Here is a 17,312-nt window from a genome sequence, read left to right on the forward strand (position 1 = left end):
TAGTTTTTCGTTTTTTACCAGGGAGGCGAAAAGCACTCGTCGGGCGGCTGCAGTCATGAGTTTTTACGGAAGGCCTCCACCCGACGTCGACGGCATGACTTCCCTGAAAGTCGACAACCTGACGTATCGCACCACACCGGAGACCCTGCGACATGTTTTCGAGAAGTACGGCCGCGTCGGGGACGTGTACATCCCGCGAGACCGCTACTCCAAGGACAGCCGCGGCTTCGCCTTCGTCCGCTTCTACGACAAGCGGGACGCGGAGGACGCCATGGACGCCATGGATGGCGCGCTTCTAGACGGACGCGAGCTGCGTGTCCAGATGGCCCGCTACGGCAGACCCCCGGATTCGCATTACAGCGGCGGGCGTCGTGGAAGCAGCGGCGGCGGAGGGCCGCCCCGGAGGTACGGAAGCTCCGGTCGCCGAAGCAGAAGGTAAGGAAAAAAACAAAAACAAAAAAAACGTAAGGCAAGCAGAGGAGCTTTGTTTGGCAAAGCATGGCGACCAATGTACGGTGATCCCACAGACGAAGATGAGTGCTTTGGTGATTCGTTATACACTTCGATTTGATTCAATGTTCAAAAATCGCCAAATTTGTACATTTATAGCCTTTTATATATATAAGTGGTCATGAAAAAAAACAAAAAAAACTGTTTGTTGCTATTTGCAGTGGTTATTTTGCCGTGACCGGCAATTGGCCACCATGCCTGAATCGCGAGAACTACAAGTAACCTAATAAAAAGTGAAGCAAGCTTGTTTACTGCTGCTAAGATTGACTAATTTTATTTTATTAATAAAAAATATATATATATATCGATCAATCTGTCTTCTTTAGATTATCTGTCCACTTGTATTTTTAAGAAATCTATTCAAGCACAATTACTTAAAAAATACATATGAGATGCAGCAATAAATTATGCTATTTAATACAAATTTATAATTTTGTAAAATTATCTTTGTAAGTGTGCCTTGACTGTGGTTGTCAATGTGTGTTGATTAACTTTTTGAATATAATCATTTAAAAAACAAAAAACAATAAAATGTGAGTACAAACAAATTTTGAGCGTTCTAACTTCTGACTGATATTTCAAGACTCGTAGAATATACAGAAACTATCGACTGAAATATTTGACTCTTCTTTCACCACAAAATGTTTATTTCTACTTTCTTTTTTATTTATTTTTTTGGTACATGAATACATTTGTTTCATTTGATGTGACGTCACCTATTTTGAACCAAAAATTGCACAAAACAAGCTTTTTGCTAAAATATATTTTATGGCAACAATGACTTTTATGTTAATACATTTTTGCTTTATTGGTACCTCAAACATTTGAACAATCCTTTTGTTCTATCAAATAACATGAAAAACAATGGGGAAAAAGTGATTTTGGTTATAAAATAATTCATTTTCAGAACAATCAACAGTGTAAGAATTTTACATTTGAGACTTTACCTGCAATTTTGACATTAGTAAGCACCAAGTAGGGCATGGTGATTATGACTGTTTATCATGAAGGTGATATTTTTTATTTTAATTTTTTTTAGTACTGTTTTTATCATTAGTCACATACGGCTAATAGCAAATAATTAGTGACAGAGAACTTTGACCAAACAGAGAAAATGTGACCAAAAGTGTTCCATCCCCTTGCAACTCCTATTCAACAAGACATTATGTGATTGTGGCTACAAATTTTTTATTTATGTGTGCGTGTGTGTGTGTGTGTGTGTGAACAATGTTCCCACAGCCCTCGACCCAGAAGACGCAGCAGGTCCCGCTCTCGGTCCCGCTCTCGCTCCCGAAGCCGATCCCGTTACAGCCGCTCCCGCTCCAGATCCTACTCCAGATCCAAGTCTCGCTCTCCCAAGAACAAAAAGACCAGCGCCAAGTCTCGCTCAAGGTCCCGTTCCAGGTCCGCCAGCCGCTCCGTCTCCCCTCCGAAAAGAGGGTCCGGGTCCAGATCTAAAAGCCCACCCAAGTCACCCGCCGAGAACGGAGGAGAATCGCCCTAGTCGTCAGCGACCCGGGTAAGGAATTTATTTTGTGTTGCTACAATGATAGTGAGACTTAAAAATTAATTAACCTTTTAATGCAGGGATCAGTCAACGTTTTGAAACTGAGATACTTCTTCTTCGTACCTTCTTCTGTCGTGATAATGCTACTAGTTTCATTCACACTCCTGAAATAACTAATTTACTGAAATTCTATAGGGTTGTATCATCAAAGTTGAACTAATGCTTGCAACTTTTTTAGATATTTAAATAATCGATTCATGGTTTTATGAATCGATATTGGGCTCAAAAAGGAAAATTGATTCAATATCAATTTTTTTTTTTTTTTTAATCCAACCCTATTGTTGTGTAACTAAACTTGAGTAGTCCTAACCTGCTGACTTTTTTTTTTTTTTTTTCATCCCTCTTCTTTCAGGTGAAGGATGATGTTCCAGGACAAGACGCCGCTTGTTCCAAGAGAAGGTTGTCCTCATGGCTTCTGCGTTGTTCTGTTGTTGGTTTTTTTTTCTTCTTCTTCTTTTCGTTACAATTTTAAACCTTTTGTTTTCAAATGAATGAGTTGGTGTTGCAAGGGACATTTTACTATACTGAGGTTTCTATTCTAGCAAGTGGGTCCACTTCTGTCCTCGCTGGACTCTGAAGCACCCATTCAAAAATTCGGTGTATGTTTAAAGCGAAATGTGTTAGTCAGCAGGTATCTTTTTTGCCTTTTTCTTTATTTTTATTTTTATTTTATTTTTTAAAAGTATTTTGTCTTTGTGCACTAGGCGCAGTTGTGTAGCAGTTGTTGCTAAGATGTTGCTGTGTGTTGCTGGTGTCCTCAGCGCTGCAGTATTCTTCCCTCAGCGGTATGCTCGCGACGCCCCTCTTGTACAATCAACTCTTTTTGTTAAGTTTTTTTTCCCATGTGATATTAATTAAAGATTTTCTCAACATTGTCTTTTTTTTTTTTTATGACATGTTTTAGGTTTTTTTACTTGCACCGACTGGAGCTGTGCAACTGCAACCTTCTGGAAGCACCGCAGATTCATGTTAGTCATCTTTTAATAAACTGCCACTAAGCTTAATCCATCACAAAAGATGACAAGAGTTAATTGCCACTGTTGGGCGGAATCCTCATAATTCCCAAATGGCTACTTTTCATGAAATCTGATGGCCTCCATCTTTCTTAAGTTCTCAAACACCGCTTCGTTCATGATGGTATACCTTGTATTGCTGTCAGGGCTTGACAGCAACACCTGTCAACTCACAAAATGTGAGTGAATTTAAGCGGTGGGGGCCTGGCGGGTTATACCGCCGTTCTTTAGAACCACTTTGGCAGGTTGAATAATTGTAGTTTTCTCAGACAGCATCTGAAAATAAGCCAATTTTAATGTGATGCTTGACTTTACAAATCCCATGGGCACCACCTGTACAATATTTGCTCGTTTGTCCATTTGGGAAGCCTTTAGCTTTGGAAGAGAGATAAGAAGTGGAGCTGTGTAGCGACATTTGAAGTGCCATATTGCTCCTCCCAAGAAATGTTTCTCGGCATACAATGCCATTTTTATTTTACTTGTTAAAGAAATAGTGACCAAACCCCACCCCCCATACTAACTGCCTACGAGCTGTATATGTCTTACCTGTACATATACTGTATAGTTTACAGTAGTCTGGCTCGCAAGATGGGAGGAGCATGACTTAAAACGGGCATGGGCATGTATGGGCTATCGGCTATCCAGTCATGTATTCAGATCCGTAGGAAATGTGATGAGATGAAAGAAGAGGGCATCGCAAGACTAGTTCGTCTAGAATGACCCTGGAAAGAAAGTCGTGTACCGAGGTGATGAGATGAAGGCGGTCACATAAGGTCGGCACAAGCGACTTAAAATTTAAAACAATTAAGGACCATGAAATGTCTGTTGAGCGTCAGGGGTGCACCACGACTGAAAGAGTGAGGATGGAGGGTTCATGACAGACAGCATAGTGTGGCGATGAAGTTGGCTGAATTTGCAGAATTGTGTTCCGAAACACAATTCTTTGGGTCAGTAAGATTTAAGACTACATACCAATGTGCAAGTAAGTATTCAGTTATGTGGTTTAATAAATGAACATTGCATTTGTTGGTTTAAGGTAAAAACTGATTTGATTTTTGTATATTAAAAATCAATGCAAATGTACTATTTACAAACTGCAACGAACAAAACTCCAGACTCTACCTTTGAGTAATAATGCATCATTTTTATATAGTGCTTTCCAGGACATTGAGATGCTTTACAATGGATATATTCATGCACTCACACATTCACAATCAGATGCATGGTGGTTTAACCCAGCTGCACTTGGGCAGACGAACGGAAGCATGGCTGCCTACGGCCCCTCTGACCACCACCAAACATTTGCACCATCCATACCCCAGCGTGAGTGGCACTGGGGGCAATGTGTGTGAGGTGTCTTGCCCAAGGACACGACGCCGCATGAGAAAGTTGGATCCGATAGGGGATTCTTAAATGCAGCTAATTATCCAACATTTGCCGAGGGGGTACTGGCTAGTAATGCTGCATTCAAGTAAGGTGTGTGAAAAGTGAGACTTGTCCGACCAGGAATTTTTTTACTTGAACGACAATTGAACTGGGAGGCCCGAGTTGGGAAGTTGGGAGAGGAAAAAGACAAAAAAAAAAAAAAGACCTCAGCTTCATGTGACGTCACTCGACAATGGCGATCCCATGGAGACACGGACCGTGAATGGAAAAACAATTTACATGATTATTGACCTATTTAGTTATTCAGAATAAGTAACTAAACGTACTGACTGCGTGAAACGGCACAAGAAACGATTGGAATCATCCATCTGTGTTTACATTTGCATCGAACGCATTGACGTCGGAACTGCGACAATCCGAGTGGGGTTCTTCCAATTTCCCATGTTCCTGAATGCAGCATAACTCTGGCAAACCATAAGCAACGTCTGGTTAGGAAAAAAAGTTAATGTAAACCACGATAATAATGATATGATGTGAGAATTTTGACATATGTGTTATGCTGGGGGAAACAAGTTTAAAAAAATGCTTTCGACACCAGGAGGTTCGTGAAGAAAGTCCCCACTGTAGGCAAAAATGCACGACGAGATACTGATTAACTTTCACCGAAATTTCCATTTTTAAATGTCTCGTACTATTTGAGTTTCGGTCACCGCGCTGCCATTAGCCAGCTACTCAAAAGTCGTGTAATTTGATAACGTCAGCCTGTGCCTGAAGCAAATCCGAGAGGATTTGCTGCTCTGATTCGTCAGATTTCCCGAGACGTCACAGGCATGGTGACGTTATATGGGCGGGGCTATAAAGGCTTGTTTTTCTTGCCGTTCACCGTCTCGGGACTCCATTTTGAGATAGCTTGTGTGGCATCACCGAGAGGAGGAAAAGGAGAAAAAGAAGCTAAGCTAATCCAATCCTAGCCAGTTGTCGTCCTCTTTCTAGGCCCGAACGCCACCAGTACGATCCAAACCAACTCAGCCGACGAAGCAACGCTCGCGAACCAAGTTACTATCCGAAAGGAAAGCAAATCTTATCGTATGTCCGCTATCCAGAACCTCCAAACTTTTGGTGAGTATTTAGGAGCGACGGGTGGGGGAAGGGCGTGAGTTGTTTTTTTTTCCTTCCCCTCGCGGCATATGTTCAAATAACGTTGATTATCTTTTGTTTTTCTGATACGATTAGGTTTGGGGAGCTTTTAGCGTATAAAATTAAGATTTATAATTGGCCCAGAATGGGTGATGAGATAAAATTCAACGACGATTAGCAGATTAGCTGGCCTGGCTAATGGTCAACTCGGCCGCCATTTGGCCTCCAGGAAGCTATCAGCCTGTTAGCTTTTTATTCTTGCGGCGTTTTTTTCCCCTTCCTTTTCTTATGTTGCAATGCCAGCAAAGTTGTCAATAATTAGTTATTTTAACGTTGCCTTCCACCCTATGTGTTTCAGCATGGTCTTATTATTATTATTATTAGTATTAGTATTATTATTATTAGTATTATTTTTATTTATTTATTTTATTCTTATTTAATAATATCATTCCATGGTTGTCTTCACTTTATAAATCCCCACGCGGATGTCAAAGTTGGCCTGCTATAATTTTTAGTGGCTCTTCCAAAGTGAAAGCGTGCCATCGAGAGTGAAATTTTGTGCGCATGCGCAGACACGCCGCAGTTTGACCTTTTGAGTCAGGATTCCTGAGCGAGTAGTGGGATTTCACTGATCCAGCTGTGATGAACCACGAGTGAGATGATCTTATTGTTTATATTTATACCCACAGACCCCTTTGCTGATGCAACTAAGGGTGATGACTGCCTCCCAACTGGGAAAGAAGACTACATCCACATAAGAATCCAACAGCGGAACGGCAGGAAGACCCTCACGACTGTCCAGGGCATTGCTGCCGAGTATGACAAGAAGAAGCTAGTCAAGGCCTTTAAGAAGGTCTGTGCCTGCCTGCCACTTGGCACACATTTGATGGTTTAGATTATAATTAAACTTTGTCATTCAGTCCCCAGTACAAGGAAATGAAATGCATAGTGCATCTAACTGGAAGTGTATTCAAATTAAATGGTGGGCAAACTTGATATACCCTGTTTAAATACTTGGTGATTGTGCGAAAGGCTCTCTTTAGAGCCCAAACACAGATTTTTTTTTTTTAAGCAAATATGTATATAGAATTGGGGGTTTAGTGAATGTATGAAATGCAAATGTTGTGTTTCATTGTTTTCTGCTTGACCCAACAGAAATTTGCTTGCAATGGGACCGTGATCGAGCACCCGGAGTATGGTGAAGTGATCCAACTTCAGGGAGATCAGCGCAAGCACATCTGCCAGTTCCTCATTGAGGTGAGCCATTGCTCTCCAGTCTCTTTGTTGACACCTCACAGCTCATCTGGCATCTAATGTCTTTGTAGATTGACCTGGCCAAGGAGGAGCAGCTCAAAGTCCACGGCTTCTAGACTCTACCGGCAGCCCCCTTACCCGGAAGACCATCGCCCCTGATCCCCCTCCCATGTGCTGCTGTCGTGCTTCCTTCCTCCCCTCTTGCTAGCCCCCTCCCCCCAGCTCCTACTCGCTAAGGTGAACAAGCTGTTCAAACATGGGACTGTGTACCACCACTGCCGCCCTCCGCCACCTGGGAGCAGACTCGCTGCGGCGGCGTAGACTCGCCGAGACGCCACACAACATCCGCGATGAATGGTGATGACGTCTGTGCGCTTCATTTTCTGAGTTATCCCCTCCAACCCCATTTTTAGGTCTCTGTGCCACTACAAGGAGGCACTGTACATGTAACTTTTTTTGTTTTGTACTTTAAGGTGTTTCAATAAAATGATGCGTCTCCATATACTGTTGAGTGGTGATGGGTGGGTTCCTAATAGAGGCTGGTGAGCTAATTGCATGGGAAGTAGCATGAAGGATTTCACAATGAGTGGCTTTGCAGTCATTTGCCTTAAGGCCAATGTACTCTGCACATGACCTTATTCATAACTGCTAGTGACTCACTAAAACGTCCTTGAAAACAAGTCGAAAGTAGTTGAAACTTCAACGTACTTGTGCCACACCTGCATTTTTTTTTTACACTTTCCTCGAATACAAAAAATAGACACGTGCGGCAGTTTCAATTAAAAACCATTGGGAAACATTGAACAAAATGTCAAGTTATTTGGTAGATTTGTTAAAAATTAAAATTGAAAGATTTGTGTATCTGACATCAGAATGCGCTACATAGTGATTTTCAAGCGAGATTAATAAACTGAACACTTACATATTTCCAAATGCAAAAATTAATACATCTATATACAATATATATATAATTGTAATATAAATTAATTTTTGCATACACATGAATAAAAATATGAAACACTGCAAAAGGTACAGGACAGGTGCATGTTTCTTTTGAATTTAAATCAAAGCAGTTCTGTACTCAAGTGTCTTGTATGAATAGATAACATTTTGACACATACTGTAATTATAATTTCTGTGAGAGTGAGTACGGTTTATTTTTGTTCTCTTTAGAACATAGTGTGGCCAATGGGGAGGTGTTTAACACACGCAGACTCATAAATTAAAAACAATGAAGACTGTAAATGGGATAAAAAGTAAAACGTTCGTTTTTAAAACCTGTATAATTAAAATAGATTCTTTATAATGCATCAAGAAATAAGTTGTTTTGACTTTTGATCATGTTTTTACGAACGCGATAGGCATATAAAGGTATTTCGTTCTAGTGTGTATGCCGTGGTTTGCGGCCAATCTTCTGCGCATGCGCGTCACCGATCGCGCAAGCTCCGGGTAGCAACGAACTGAACCCATTCTAAAAGTAGCTGGTATTTTGTAATTTCCTAAGATCACGAGAAGAGACCATTTGAAAATATAAACCTTTGCTGAGATTTAATGAAATAGTTAAGTAATATTTTTTTTAATATATATATGTAATATATATATATATATATATATATATATATATATATATATATATAATAGGGGTGTGAATTGCCTCGTGCCTGACGATTCAATTCGTATCACGATTCATAGGTCACGATTCGATTCAATACCGATTAATCCCGATACAAATTTGTAAATCAATTGTTGCGATTTTTTTACTCAAATTTAGAAAATACTATTCAGTAAACTTGCACATGTACACTGTAAGATTTGTATGAAAATGTATTATTTATTTATCTGAAACTTCAGTCTTATAACTGTGAGCCACTATATTTAACAAACATGTTGTAATCTGTTTCATGTTTGAACAGGATTGAAATAAAATATTAAGGCTTAATGGTCCATTAATATAACATTCTTCCATGCTTAAGGTATGAATCCTAACCCTAAGTAAGACATTTTTTTGAATATTTTTCCATCAAAAATGGATGTTTAAAAATCGATTCGGCTGCCTATTGAATCGATTAGAGAATTGCGAGCTGTAGTATCGCGATATAGTGCCGAATCGATTTTTTTATGATGGAATGTCGTTTGACTACTATAACAATCTGCCTGGTTTGTATACTAGTCACAGTAAAAAAAAAAAAAAAAAGCCCAATACAATACGCCGTTTGTTTTCACCGTGTAAATGAAACATTTGCCTTGCGCTTCATTGCGGAAATATCAGAAATAGGATATTCTACTCTATTAAATCATTATTTTGAGAGACTAACACGAGCAGTGTCTTCACACAGATTAATGTAGTGTTACTTTGAGAAAATGTGTCATTTAAAAAGTGTGTATCAATCCGGCAAACAGTAAAAGCGATACAGCTTTTTACATGACGTCATTTTCGCGTTCATCTGTTTTGAGCCTTTTCTAGAGCCGTCGATCTCCATGGCAACGCAGTTGCCGCCATTGTAGTTTGTTGATGGCTGCGAAGAATCGGCACACGAGATACTCCTCCAAATTTTTTGTTTCTCCTCTCGTCCAGCGTCAGATACCGGAGACGTGGCCGCATTCTGCCTTCGGACTACTTTTTGGGAAACTTTAGGTGCGATTGAGTGCTAAAATGGCACCGAAGCACCATTTTGCTTCTGCTAACGTCAAACAACAACAACAACACAACAAAAGACTATTACGTTAATACATAATACAGAGTTTTATACGACCGACTTGCGTACAAATTACAAAGTAGGCTACGTTAACAGCACTCTTTTTTTTTTTTTTTTTTTTTTTGTAATTTGACAATATCGGACAGGCGACTCATGTTTTGTTTTTGACAGCTACTTTGCGGTAACGACGACGAAGAAAAGACATTGACGTCAACCCAGAAGAAGAAAAACAAGTTGGCTCTTCAACCTCAACATAATCTCTTCTCGAATCACCCCTGACACCAGGTGAGCACGTGGGTTAGGATTGAGAATCCACGACATATCAATTATCCAATTTCAGATAATTGGGCCTACAATTATTATATTCTACAAATATTTCAATCTTTACTAGTCAACCGTACTGTACTTCAGACACTACAGTACACAAGCATAATAATTAAGTTATTCCACTAGATGGCACAAAGCACCCAATTAACTTGTCCTCGAGTTTTAGATTTGGTGTGCTAAAATTGATTGGTCGCAAACCAGTGGGTACATATAGACAAACATTTGTACTTGCGGATAATTTGATGGTCTTCAACAAATGTCACTTGAAGCATACGGACAACATGCAAATTCCACACTGGAAGGCCACAGCTCAGATCTGAACCCTCAACCTCAGAGGTGAGTGGGCGTATGTGCTGAGAACCACTGAAACACCGTGCTTAGGACACACACTTTCATATGCAGTACAGGCCAAATGTTTGGACACACCTTCTCACACATTTTCTTGATTTTCATGACTGTTTACATTGTAGATTCTCACTGAAGGCATCAAAACTATGAACACATGAACTTATGAACTTAAAAAAAGTAATTGAAAACATGTTTTATATTCTAGTTTCTTCAAAATAGTCACTCTTTGCCCTGATGATATTTTTGCACACTCTTGGCCCTTGGCATTCCCTCAATGAACTTCAAAAGTAGTCACGTGAAGTGGTTTTCCAACAGTATTGATGGAGTTCCCAGAGGTGAGAATGCCAAGAGTGTGCAAAGCAGTAATCAGAGCAAGGGGTGGCTATTTTGACGAAAGTAGAATCTTAAACATTTTTTCAGTTATTTCACCCCTTTTTTTGTTGTTCTAAAGTGCATACAGTAACTCCACATGTTCAGTCTTAGTTTTGATGCCTCCAGTGAGAATCTACAATGTAAATAGTCATGAGAATAAAGCTATAGAGACATTGAAAGAGGTATGTCTAAACTTTTTGGCCTGTACTGTGTTTTTTGTGTTTGTTTGAATCATGTTTTGTGCCAATAGTTTACTCAGAGAATGTATTTCCTTCTGAGCTTACGTAGCTGAGTGACAGTAGAGCTGGGTGGTAACCATGACAACCCAGGAGCTTCTCGAGACATCAGAAGACACACAAGCAACCATGTGAAATGATAAACGTAAGCATTATATGACAATGTTTTTTCTTTCTTTTTATTCTCTTTGCTTTCTTTTTTCTTTTTTTCTTTTTTTTCTACAGGTAACCTGGACATGTGACCTTCGTGTTGGCTGAGAATGAGTGTAAGAAAGAATAATCATGACAATCTTGACTTTATTTCTACAGTTCCTTTAAAATAGGTGTTTACAAAGTTGAAAGAACATGAAAGCATACACAAACTAGAGGTGCAACAATTGATTAATCAACAAGTCGTTGATTTTCACATTAATCAAAAACTGTTTTGATAATCGATTAGTCAGTTATGAACCAAACCAGTGACTAAATCCTAATTTATATTAGTGCATTGTCTGCACAGTCAATTTGAAATAATATTGTCTGAATAAAGGGATGGAAATTAAGAGTTTTTTTCATTTAAGTTAATTGATTATTAAATAAATATTCAATAGATTGATTGACTGTTAAAATAACTGTTATTTGCCGCTCTACATGAAACAAAATGTCACAATCATAAACATAAAAACTAGCGGTGCACCAATTAATATTTTTTCAGATTTTCTGATGGATTTATGGATCAGACCAGTAACTGAAGCATAATCAATTCAAGACAAATGCTGTTATTAGAATAACCATTACTTGCTGCTTGGGCTGGGCAATAAATCAAATTAATTTGATTAGTTTACCATTTTATCAATCACATGGTTGAAAATGAGCTAAATCAGGACATCGAGGGGCATATAAATAAATACACGCTATTGACTTCTGGATTATTAAAAGCTGTTGTTCTTAAATTCTTTTATAGCCAAATGTTGTGAGTTATTTTTGCACATGTGGCAGAATTCTGACTGAGTGGTTTACAAGATACGTTTTCAATAGTTACTAATTTCTTAATTGTAGCATTCAAGCAAATTATGCACAAACTATGAATAGTTATTGTTTTGCACAAGATACAAATGTTTCGTTTAGGTTATGTCATGGCCTGGCTCGCATGCGCCTGAGTTCATGACCTGTTATGTGTCTGTTTAGGTCAGTGTTTCTCAATTCCGGTCCTCAGGCACTCCTAGCCAGCCTGGTTTCCATGTCTCCCAATTGCAACGCAGGTGAGGATCGTTATCAGGCTTCTCCAAAGCTGGCTGATTAGCTGTCATTGGAATCAGCTGCATTGGGAATTGAGAGACATGGAAAACAGGCTGGCTAGGGGGAGCTGAGGACCGGAATTGAGAAACACTGGTTTAGGTACTGATGTAACAAGTGTCTGTTTACGAAACGTGATGTTCGTGATGTCAACCTTTAATCCTTTAGGTGATTTCTGGACCTATGTGATGTGGGTCTTTAGTCCTTTACGATTCACTGTCTGTGGGTGCAGTTTGAGAATTGTGTGTGGTTTGCTGGATTATTGTCCAACTGTTCTGTGTACAGTGTCTCTGAGTTTCTGCCTCTCGATGTGAATAAATGGAGAAAATCTTATTTGTGTCTGCATTTGGGAACCAAACCTTTCAGTACACAACAGGTTAAAACTGATTTATAATCCGTATACTGTACATTATATTTGTTTGAACGCTGCACAGCACACAATAAATGAAACAAATTGTTTGTTGGATTTATTACTTTAATTTTAATTGAATCGAAATATTTTATTTTTGGCCATATTGCCCAGCCCGACATGCAGCCCAAATAAGATAAGATAAGATAAATAAATCTTTATTGTCCCCGAAGGGCAATTTGATGTGCAACAGTGACTCACAACCAAACACAGAAAAACAATAACAAGTCATCATAGTTGTCATTATGATACAAGGAATCAAACTCATAATTGATTTAAAAATCTAACAGCAAATGGTACAATTAAAAACCCAAACAAGCAAATATAACAGCATCTTATACCAGGCAGGCTGATGTAGGTTTCATTAAAGAAAAATTAAAAAAAAGACAACATCCCATCGAAGTGGGACTGAATGAGCCGATGTCAAGTCAGCACAACGCCTCTCTAATGTCGTTCCCTCTTTGCGCTAAGGTTGTTCCATTTATGGGTTTGGCTGTCCCCCTGCCAGCCATCATCTTGGCGGCCATCACGCTGTACATGCTCGTCCTGGCCCTCGTCCTCTGGATACGATTCTGCTTCAAGGTTTGTGGCGGCTACCCACAAACAAACAAACAAGCTAGCAACCCAACCGACACGTGTGGCCTTGTGTTGAAGGAGCGCTGTCAGCTGGCGTGCGATTCGTGCTGTCCGACCTTCTCCATTTGGGAATGCTGCTTCCGACTGGCGCAGTCGTGCGACTGTCGGCCGCCTACGCCTCGCTTGTGTCTGATGGACGTCTGCTCGCTGCCATCGGTGAGAGGCCGCACAAAACGCGACACGTTGTACACACGGGCAGGGACGTTCAAAAGGTGGGCCCAATGGGGAGGTATGAGGTGTGGCAGGGTGGCGTGAGGGGATGCGACCCCACAGAAACAGCAACCCGATTGTTTATTTACGGGTATGTGGAAGTGGCATCTGGCTGGGATTGAGGGGCATCAACATAGAAAAACACCTGCACAGGTTTTTAAACTAGTGTGTTGGGCTTTCAAAGTAGGGTCACAATTTATGACAGCGTTTAGAGGCTTGGGTGATGGATGCAATCATCTATTGGTAATCAGAATGTGGAACCTCACCTTTCAAAGTAGAGTTAGGGTTTCAAATTATTAGGGTTTTAAACTAGGGTTAAGTTTTCAAAATAGGGTTTTGAAACTGGTTCGGTTATCAAATTAAGACAGTGAATAGAAAAAATCTTTACTGTATTTTCCGGACTATGGACCCCTTCATGGCCTACGTCATGATGACGCCACTTGCCGCTGCAGGCAACGGAAGTGCAGCTAGAAGTAAACAACGCTGGTTGTTTGTAGAAAATGTCGTCTTGTTGTGTTTTTGGTTGCCAGAATCGTAAAAGCACCAATAAAAACTTGAAATTCTATCACATCCCAGCCTCTGCCAGTCAAGTAATCGTAGACGGCTGTGGTTAAACGTGATTAGGCGAAAGGACTCGACTGTCTGAGATTATCATCAACAATGCTCGTGTTTGCAGCGCACACTTCATATCAGTTAAGATGAAGCCAGATCAGATTCAGCCTGGACAATGATATGGCCTAGACTTAGTTGTGATTGAAATACTTAGTCATTATTTAAGGGGTTATTTTTACATGTATGGACTTATAAAAAGTCAGTGTTTACATGCTACATGCGCGAATGCTAACCGCTAGCTAACCAAACGTTAGCTGTATGTTTCAGTTTTGTCGAGGCGAAAGCCCCCACAATGGTTCCGATAACTTCTTGTAAAATTTTTGTAGGAGAGGTACATGCCTCGTATATCCTCGTCTTCTGCCCCTGTCGTTGACTTGGCAGCACTTGCGACCGCACGACACAAAAGTCCTCGCTCAAGTTGTTATTTTCTAAATTTTGAACATGTTCATTCAAGATGTAGTTAGTTGTAGACATCTAATGATTTATAGGCCTTCAGTTCATCTTTAGTATAAACGCTCAGTTTTTCTATAAAGTAGATTCAAATGTCCGGCCATTGCACGGTGGGTAGTCCCGTTAAATCATCTATCCAGTGCGTGAGTGCGTAGGGGTCAGTAAATATCGGCCCATCAGTCAGAGTTAACTTTTTAAAGTAAAATTCACGGTCGTGGGGAGTCAGTTTACTCACATATTAACTCAAATGGCCGTTTTCCGCGTCCTTTCCGATGAACTTTCTGTGAAAATATGCTGACCGGTGTTAGAACCACACGCCACTGAGGTGTTTTTGCCTCCAGCTAAGCCCCGCCCTTTAATTAAATTGCGTCACATTGTTTACAAACTTTGAAGGGTTTATAAGTCGCACTTTGTGTCATAGGTTGGCTGTTCTTGCGACTTAAACTCACAACTTACACATGAAAAAAAATATATATATACTGGGGGTATATAATTTCACAGACACCCAGAAGAGGGCATTTGAGACACGCACCAATATCTCCTCCTCCTTAACAATGAAATATTTAAACAGTAAACGTTAGCCTACAAACCTAGAACGACTGAACACAAATGCCCCACCAAAAGCAAATCATATTCTACAGACTACAAACTGCAAGTAGTGAACCTTCATTGTGTTAGCATATCGTACACCTATTCAACCTGTTCTCTTTTCTTTTATTCATGTTATGACTTGCTTTGCAAGTTAACTTAATGTCTGTTTTTGTTCAATTAGTTTGTAAAATAAATTACCTGCAAAAAATGTGACTTATACGCCATGTGATTTATGAATGAATGTTTTTTTTTTCTACCTAATTATGTATTTTTGGGCTCATGCAACTTACAATCCGGAGCGATTTACAGTCTGGAATATACGGTAAATAATTTATGTTAATTAAAACTGCCAATAAAGAAAATAATTGAGAAAATACACAAGTAAGTGGGAATTTGGATTAAGAAAACAAAAAACAAAGACATAGGGATGGCTAAAAAATGAACAAGTGGGGCAACTGGTTAAAAAAGCAAAAACAGTTAAACAGGAAACTGGTAAAAAAAAAAAAAAAAAAAAACACGAAGGGGAACAGGTTCAAAAACACAAATAATCAGGCAATCAGGTAAAAAACAAAACAGCAATAAATTGATAAATTGGGAAATGGGTTAAAATAAAAAGAATAAATCTGTGGATAGATTACATTTTTTTTTTGCAAATTGGTGAATCTGCGAATATAGAACCACAAATATGCGAGGGTCCACATACTTTCTTTGAAAACTACAATGTTATTCTCATAAAATGTCCCCATTTTGTACTGAAAAAACAGGTTTATTCTTGAATTTGTGTTTTAAAAAATAAATTTTATCACATTACAACCTTTGTCCTTCTAAAAAAACATGAATTTTCTATCTTAGCATTTGTGACCTTTTTCATGAAAAATAGGCAACTTTTGAGTTCCTTGACGGCGAGTACCGATCCCAGGTATATCGGTGCCGATACCAGCCTTATTTTAAGGTATTGGTATTGGTGACGGTGGCTGATAACAGTATCGCCCGCTCTCTTGTTCTTATGATCAGGAACCAGAAATGAAAAATTTGAGGAAGAGTAAATTGGCATTAATTTCGATGATTTTTCTAGGAAAATATACTATATTGGAATATATAGGTCTTTCTTTAAAATTATGTCATTTTTGGGGAGAATTTTCTGTAGTGATGGTATCGGTATTTACTATCGTGACTGAAAAAAAAGTGGTATTGAACATCCCTAATAGTTATATATTATGACCCACACACAAACCTGCCTTAGTGACGCTGACTGCTGTTTGTGTCTGCAGTGTTCCAAGTGGGACTGCGCATGCACGTGTCAGCCCCCCGAGTGCGAGTCGTGCAACTGTCTGTGCTTCGAGATCCGCATCAAGTAGTCGTGCATCATCCATCCACGCAGGCACGGGGAGAACATGCAAACTCCACCCAGAAAGGCCGGAGCCTGGACTCGAACCCGAGTCCTCAGTACTGGGAGGCGGACGTGCTAACCAGTTACCACTGTGCCGCCCAGTCATGCATCACACTCCAATTAAACAACATTTAAAAAAAAAAATCATCATTTCACATAGCTGAGTTGGACTCAACACAATGTGTTGAAGAACATTTACAAATCAGCACTGCAGTGGACAATTTAGATGAAATGGACTGAACACAACACGTACGTCGAAGTGCCATCCTTGTCTTGAATTGCGTGAAAGTCCTTAACGGCCTCACAATGGTGCCATTGAGTTTATTTTTCTTTGACCATTTGAACACATTTGACTGTTATGTAATCATGAAAAATATATCTGTATATTTTTTTACACTTTACAAACATTAAACCCTAAAATGTTGAAAAATGTGACTTCTTTTCTTGTTTGATCAGATTCAAGTTTATTTGCATAGCCCATAATCATAAAACAGTCTTAAAGGGCTTGACAGAGCCACAGTTGACAATTAGCAACAAAAAGTGCACGACGGCAGGCATTAACCGTACAGTTCGCAAATGTTCATGCATAATGTTCATATAGGATGGCGTAAATTCGTGTTTTCACCAAATCTCCCCCAAAAATTCAGGAGGAATCCGTTATTTTCACATTGAGCTTCATTCACTAACACGTTAGGAATGTTTATACTCCGCACACAAGTTAGGCATAGATGCAGATTCACTGTTGGATTCATGACACGTGCACCAGTCTATTTTGTTATCGATGTAAGTTATTAAAATTATTATTTGTGTTTATAATACTTTTGCTTCAAAGTTTAGGTAAACTGATGAGCACAACTGTAAACATAGCTAAACTTTGCTTAATGACACAATAA

The 17,312-nt window shown here is 39.5% G+C and overlaps 3 protein-coding genes across 5 annotated transcripts in view; all 3 read left to right on the forward strand.

Annotated features, from left to right (window-relative positions):
- srsf2b (serine and arginine rich splicing factor 2b) overlaps positions 1–5,191 on the forward strand; it is a 5,410-nt gene extending 219 nt beyond the window's left edge. Inside the window, exons 1-4 of one of the 2 annotated variants that reach the window (XR_013284756.1) lie at positions 1–435; positions 1,750–2,029; positions 2,430–2,862; positions 2,982–5,191. The exon at positions 1–435 is cut by the window's left edge and continues 219 nt beyond it. Coding sequence is in view for 1 of the 2 variants with exons in the window: in XM_077530641.1 (XP_077386767.1) it covers positions 56–435; positions 1,750–2,014 (645 nt within the window). In the remaining variant the exon portion in view is untranslated. Of the gene's footprint in view, positions 436–1,749; positions 2,030–2,429; positions 2,953–2,981 lie in introns of those variants that run through there. The other variant, XM_077530641.1, reaches the window with a different exon arrangement.
- A 175-nt stretch (positions 5,192–5,366) lies between these two features.
- On the forward strand, positions 5,367–7,369 carry eif1 (eukaryotic translation initiation factor 1). Its single transcript, XM_077530678.1, has 4 exons — positions 5,367–5,595; positions 6,303–6,466; positions 6,769–6,870; positions 6,939–7,369. Exons 1-4 carry the CDS (start codon positions 5,565–5,567, stop codon positions 6,981–6,983), a joined length of 342 nt encoding a protein of 113 aa, XP_077386804.1. The 5' UTR covers positions 5,367–5,564; the 3' UTR covers positions 6,984–7,369.
- Positions 7,370–9,361: 1,992 nt separating this feature from the next.
- LOC144024427 (uncharacterized) lies at positions 9,362–16,837 on the forward strand. Of its 2 annotated transcripts, none has more exons than XM_077530691.1 (6): positions 9,362–9,502; positions 9,735–9,848; positions 11,072–11,112; positions 13,002–13,112; positions 13,185–13,322; positions 16,301–16,837. In XM_077530691.1, the coding sequence occupies exons 3-6, from the start codon at positions 11,107–11,109 to the stop codon at positions 16,385–16,387; spliced, it is 342 nt and encodes a 113-aa protein (XP_077386817.1). In that variant the 5' UTR covers positions 9,362–9,502; positions 9,735–9,848; positions 11,072–11,106; the 3' UTR covers positions 16,388–16,837. The 2 variants fall into 2 exon arrangements, with proteins under 2 accessions (XP_077386817.1, XP_077386826.1); XM_077530700.1 differs by having other exon boundaries at positions 9,373–9,642.
- Positions 16,838–17,312: the final 475 nt, after the last annotated feature.

This window comes from Festucalex cinctus, chromosome 1 (genome assembly GCF_051991245.1).
Source record: "Festucalex cinctus isolate MCC-2025b chromosome 1, RoL_Fcin_1.0, whole genome shotgun sequence".
Taxonomy (NCBI): domain Eukaryota; kingdom Metazoa; phylum Chordata; class Actinopteri; order Syngnathiformes; family Syngnathidae; genus Festucalex; species Festucalex cinctus.